The sequence below is a fragment of the Thermobia domestica genome, chromosome 6 (assembly GCF_964235325.1).
Source record: "Thermobia domestica chromosome 6, izTheDome1.hap1.1, whole genome shotgun sequence".
NCBI classification, from domain to species: Eukaryota; Metazoa; Arthropoda; class Insecta; order Zygentoma; family Lepismatidae; genus Thermobia; species Thermobia domestica.
In genome coordinates, this window is record NC_137459.1 from 263,267,783 (window position 1) to 263,274,516 (window position 6,734).

Below are 6,734 nucleotides of genomic sequence, written 5' to 3' on the forward strand. Positions count from 1 at the left end.
GATGAAGAAAAATGGATTCAGTATAATAACATTCTTCAAAAATTACTTTATTTAAAGCGGAAGCAAGAGGAATCTATCTCAATTTCCGTGACGTCCATGATAGAGGAAACACCAGAGTATGAAGAAGAAATATCAGTGTATTTGCCCCCAGTGTTTCGTAATAAAAAAAGCAAGATTACTTGTTCAACGACTAAAGCAAAACAGTCGAATTACATGGAATCACAAAGGAACGGTGTACATCAATGGTGATCCACTACAAGGATCCAATATTGTAGACTTAATTTGTGACGTGTCCCGGCCAGGAAAAACCACAAATCCTCCAGGCTGGGAAAAGTTTTGTACTTTTTAGCATCTTCAAACATTCCACGAGAACTTATTAGAAACCCACGACGATTAGCTTATATTGAACATCAAGATAAAACTCTACCGTCGGAGCAACAAGAAGAAGGAACAGCAGCAACAACAGAAAGAAGAGAACTTCTCTTTGCTTATTATTTGTCCCGAGAAGAAGGTAATGATGATGACAATGATGAACCTTTAGGAAAACGAAAACGAAAAATACTAATATGGTCAACGTACAAGGCATAAACAAAACATTGGAAAACATTTATTATCATCCTTTACATCCAGTTTCCTTTTCTACACCAGAAATATTATGGACAGCTACAAAGGAAACCATTCCATTTCCTTAAATTAAACAGTGGCTAAGTAAACAAGAAAACTATACGTTAAAAAAACAATCCGTCGAAGTTTTCGTAGAGACTTTTATCTTGTGAACAATATTGACGATCAGTGGGAAAGTGACATTAATGATTTACAATCATTACAAAAATGTAGTCATGGGTACCGTTACCTTCTAACGTGATCAATGTCTTTATTCGTTACGGTTGAGCTCTTCCATTAAAATCAAAAAGTGCAAATGATGTGACAAATGCCTTCAAAACTATTTTTCAAGATAGAAAACCCCTTGTATTACGCACGGATGAAGGAAGTGAGTTCACAAACAAAACACTACAAACGTATCTAAATGAACAACATGTGCAACATAGAACGACCAAAGATCCCAACATAAAGGCAAGCATGGTGGAAGGATTTAATCGAAGTCTTAAGCAGAGGATGTGGAAATACTTCACCAAATTTCAAACTTATCACTATGTGAACGTGTTACCAGATCTTGTAAAAGCATATAACGAAAGTTGGCACTCCAAGATGGTACCAGCTAATGTTTCTCGGAATAATCTCCTTGAAGCATGGTATAATCAATATGACAAGAAACTTCAACGTTCAGAAAACAAGAAGAAGAAACAAGCAGAAGATTTAAAGGTTGGAGATACAGTACGTATTAGTAAACTGAAACGAACCTTTGATAAAGGATATATGGGAAATTGGACTTTAGAAATATTAAAAATGAAAAAGATCATTGCCCGAAATCTATCGGTTTATCAACTGGAAGATTTAAACCAGCAACCTATTGACGGTCTGTTATACAGAGAAAAATTACAACCTGTCAGTTTACCTCGCCAATTCTACATTGATAAAATAGTACGTACACGAACCAAAGGACGAAGAGAAGAATATCTAGTGCACTGGAAAGGATATACCGCATATTTCGACTCCCGGATTCCTGCTTCATCGGTGACACATCTTAAACAGAAGAAGTAGAAAAAGAATGGAACCTGATAGAGATTTCTACGTTACTCTTCCGAGCAATAGTTCGATGAACTATTATCCTGAAAGTCCATTAACATCTTACGTCACTAGACTCAATCGTAAAATTGAATTCCGACAAAAATGGGAAGTGGCTTTTACAGAAATTCATTAGCAACATTCACTTCTAAACATTACTTGTGAAAATAATGAAATATTTTATAAACCAAAAGAAAAAGAAGAATGGAGAGTTAAAATCATTCCTGTGTATAATTACAATAGTATACAAGATATAATAAAGATAATTAATTCCAATAAATCCGTAATAATTAATTCATGAATTCTATAAAGACACGAACGTGCTTATATCCTTCGAACATCTGACGAAGTTGTGTATCGTAAGACATCCTAAGAAAGACGTACATATTTCAGTAGTATTATCACCAACCGTAAATTTAATGTTAGGACTTGAACCCAAAAGTGGTTTGTATGACTTTGAGAAAGGACAACGAGCACCGAATATATGTTTAGGACTTCCAGCACAAATGTATGTGTACTGTGACATTATTGAATCTGTGATTGTGGGAGATACGTTAGTGCCTTTACGATGTATTGTCAACATGGATCCTATGAATCATACTTTTGGAAGTCATTCAGTGGAAATTTTTAATCCTCCTCATTATGTTTCTGTATAGACAATGCATTTTGAACACATCAAAATCAATATAAGAGACAGTACAGGTCACCTTTTACCATTTACTTTTGGTACAGTGTGCGTCGAGCTACACTTTCGTCGAGTTCGTGAATATGAATAATCCATATTTACAATATTACCAAAACCACAGGAACTGGAAAGGTTTATATGAGTTTCCCTTATCAAGTAGGACATGGTATTGGAAGTTTACTAGGAGGATTATTTCGCTCCATCATGCCGTTAGTAAACCAAGGAGCAAAAACCGTAGGAAAAGAGTTATTTATTAAAATCCGGAGCCAATATACTTCAAGACGTCATCATGAATAATTAACCTCTTGGAGAATCTGTTCATCAACGAATGAGTGAAGCAAAATCTGTTTTACAACAAAAAGCTCAGAATAAACTGAAATCCATGATGACGGGATCAGGATATAAACGGATGAGGAAGATGAATGCTCATAATTTCATCGGTGACTCTCTGAGGTTAAACAACGAGAGTAAGAATATCAAGAGAGAAAAGGATCAACAGACAACGATATTTTTGATTAACTCATGGCGTTCTTACATCCTTAGTCTTGTGAGTGTGTGAAATGTGAATTGGATCTCTTTCCTACGTTACCGAAACAAACTAGTATTTTGGATACTCGCATCATTTCGTACAAACTGATCAGTTCGATTGTGGACAATGCACCCATTGAATTTGTTATCCCAGGGGCCAGTGATGACTACATCGATCTTCCACATACTTTGCTGTACGTGGGAGCTAAAATTGTTAAAGGAGATACAACCGCGTCCAAGGAAACTGATAAACCAATTGCTCCGATCAACGATTTTTTGAACTCCATGTTTAGTGAAGTGGCAGTGTGTCTGAATCACAAACTCGTCTCATTTCCTTCTCATAATCATCCTTATCGTTCGTACAAATGGAAAACTTTTAAATTATGATCATTCAGCAATAAACACCCATCTACAGAGCGCAATGTGGTTTCAAGATTCTGCAGTACATATGGATGCAACAACCAGTGAAAATACAGGATTCCAACAACGTTATGAACTGACCAAAGATAGTATCAAGTTTGATATTCTTGGCCATCTTCAAGCTGATATTTTCAATCAATATAAATTTTTACTTCAAGGAGTGGAATTACGTATGAAATTCATTCCTGCAAAACCAAATTTTTGTCTTATCGCTGAAGATAGTGGTATAGAAGCTAAAATCAATATCTTGGATGCAATGTTACAAATCAAACGAGTTTCTATCAGTCCTACCGTGAAACTCGCACACAAAAACCTCTTAGAGTCAACAACGGCGAAATATCCTCTCACAAGAGTTCAAATGAAATCACTTGTCATTTCTAAGGAGCAGCAGTCCAAAACACTTGACAATTTATTCATGGGAACTCTACCAAATCGAGTGATTGTGGCCTTTACCAGCAATGATGCCTTCACCAGAAATATAACCAAAAATGCCTTTCATTTCAAACACTTTAATATGAACTTTTTCACGTTGTACGTCTATGGAAAACCTGTCTTCCAAACCCCTACAACCTGATTTGGATCACAACCTTTATGTTCCTTCCCATCATACATTATTCTGTGGTTCCGGGATTCATTTCTCCAATCATGGAAATACCATCTCCAAACATGATTATCCAAAAGGCTACACAATGTTTGTGTTTGATATATCTCAAGATGCCGGGGCCGGATCTTCATCTCACTGGAATTTGGTACGTCACGGATGTGCCCGACTAGAAGCCCATTTCAAGAACCCGCTACCAACATCAGCAACATGTATCATTTATGGAGAATTCTCATCCGTGTTTGGAAGTGGATGATCAACGGAACATCATCATGGACTTGTAAAGTAGAAGGTATGTTTCTTTTCTCATTTGTATGTAATATGTCAAATACGCTGGAAATATATAGGACTCTTCAAACAAATTATTTTTTTACAATCATTTTAAAGGAGTGTTTGCCGCAGATCAATTACCCGTTCATGTTACATTACCTTTAGCTATCGTTGTAAACATCAGCCTATCCATATGATCGGGTACTCATTGGATAGCCATATATATTAATATTGAACGACAAGGCGAATATTTTGATAGTTATGGCTTTCCACCTCATGTGTACGATCATATTTATTTTCTTCAGCAGCACACTTCTCATTACCGTTGGAATAATCAACAAATCCAAAGCTATAGTTCTTTGTTCTATGGGCGTTATTCTTATCTTTACTTGTGTTATGGAGCAATGGGACAATCATTACAACAATTTCATAAAACAGTTTCATCCACACACGATGCTAACGATAAACATTTAATGCAGATACTTTTACAGGTATTATTACTATTATTATTATTATTATTTGTTCTTGTTTTAGTTTTTATCCTTTCTAGTTTATTGCTACTAATGCCATGATATTCCACTTTTTATTTCAACAGTCTAAACGGCCAACCGTGCTGACGACGAAGATAATGATCATGATGAATTCCAACATAAAACATCCACAGAGGAAAAAGAAGAAAAACAACACAACAACATAATGTTTACGCAATCAATACCCTACGATGTTTCTACAGGTACTGTTATTATTATTTTTTGTTCTTTTCATTTTCATCCTCAAGAGATGTTTTGTTATTTTACTTTTCCTTCCTAATCCTGTTTTTATTTTTAATTTCAGAAATCAAAACAATCACGGTGGCAACGACGAGATCCGTACATTCTACCAGAGAGATACATAAATTTCATCAGAAAATAAGAAGCAGATTACATCATTTTTTGTGTGTAACTGTGTGAACTATCTTCAACAAAAATATTGCACTATTAGTGACTTTATTAACAAAACAATACGAATGAACTTATAATTATATATAAAACAATATCAGTAAACTTAAAATTATGAACTAGAAACACTATCAGTGAATATAAAACAATATCACTGAACTTATAATTGTGAACTAGAAACCACAACATCAATGAAAGTGTCTTGTATATATGTATTCCACTTGAAATAACACAAAATGTATCATTAAAATAAATAAATATATATATATATATATATATATATATATATATATATATATATATGACCATAATCTTCCTTTTATTTACTTCTCTCTTTCCCTAGGAATCAATTTTTTGTACACTGAGAAAAATGTAGGTGGCGTACTTAAAAACGTAGGTTACATTCGTAATTCCTGTAGTTTCTGGACTTAACGTACAGTCACGAACATTAATAAATGGAGGCTGAAACCATTATTTCTTATGGCTTCAACCTCCATTTATTAATGTTCGTGACTGTACAACCGTATATAACATCCTGCAGCAAATGTATAGCTGAAAAAGTATGTATTATACGTACTGTCTGCATAAGTGCAATGACGTCATCTGCAGTAACAAGTATATACGGAGGTGATATCTAGCTTTGTGACGTCAGGACTGTATGTAGCATGTGGGTTAAGAATGACGACACACACTGACTATCAGCACGGAGCATAATTTCAAGAAGTATGCAATATACGTTCTGTACGTATGTTTCTTGCGTTTAACCCCGAGACAGCATTTATATTGTACTTATGCCACATATGTATGACTAGATACAATGTGCGTATTGTATGTATGTTATATCAAGTTTTTCCTTACGTCACACACAGCTAGTAGTACTTGCATGACTTGAGGACAATTGTGCCGCCCCCGGATTCTGGCGCCCGGGCGCCCAGGTCAATGACCTAGGGATACTTAGGACCACCCCCTTTAGATTTTGGCAGGGGTAGCTTGGCCCACCCCCTAAATTTTGGCAGAGTTACATAGGATAACCACCCTTAAATTTTAGAAATTATCAAATCTAAAAATTTGTTATGGTAGCTTAGGACCATGGTATGTACCTCTATCAGTATTGGGGGTCTATCTCATTCCCTTTCATGGGTAAGAAATTGCGAAAAAGTTAAATTTCGGGGGGCTTTGACCTAATTTACCCCTTTGATGAGGTTTAATTACCTTATATAGTTATATGGGCGTATACAAGGGTCCATTTCCTTTTATAAGACGCGTATATTGGTGCACCCCTTTAAATTTTTTGGGAGGAGTACATTGACACACTTCTTCAATTTTGGAAATTGCCCAATTTAAACATTTGGTATTATAGTATGGGAGCCTAATATATATCACTTTAAATTTAGGTGGTCCACCTCGTTCCCTTTTAGAGGTACAAAATTGCAAAAATATAAATGTAAGCAATACGTTGTACCACGTGTTTGGTTTTTGGCCAATTTTATCCACTTTGATGAGGTCCTATTACCTTGTATGGTTTTATGGGCGTATACAAGAGTCCATTCCCATAAAACATATGTACAATTGTGCACCCCTTTAAATTTTGGCAGGGTTACATAGG

The 6,734-nt window shown here is 35.4% G+C and overlaps 1 protein-coding gene across 1 annotated transcript; it reads left to right on the top strand.

The window, feature by feature from the left end:
- Positions 1 to 1,080: 1,080 nt before the first annotated feature.
- Positions 1,081 to 1,662, top strand: LOC145687516 (uncharacterized). Its single transcript, XM_081760985.1, has one exon. The coding sequence runs from the start codon at positions 1,081 to 1,083 to the stop codon at positions 1,660 to 1,662; it is 582 nt and encodes a 193-aa protein (XP_081617111.1).
- The last annotated feature ends 5,072 nt before the right edge of the window (positions 1,663 to 6,734 follow it).

Coding starts and splice junctions, on each gene's coding strand:
- LOC145687516 (XM_081760985.1), top strand. CDS start 1,081: ATGGTGGAAGGATTTAATCGAAGTCTTAAGCAGAGGATGTGGAAATAC.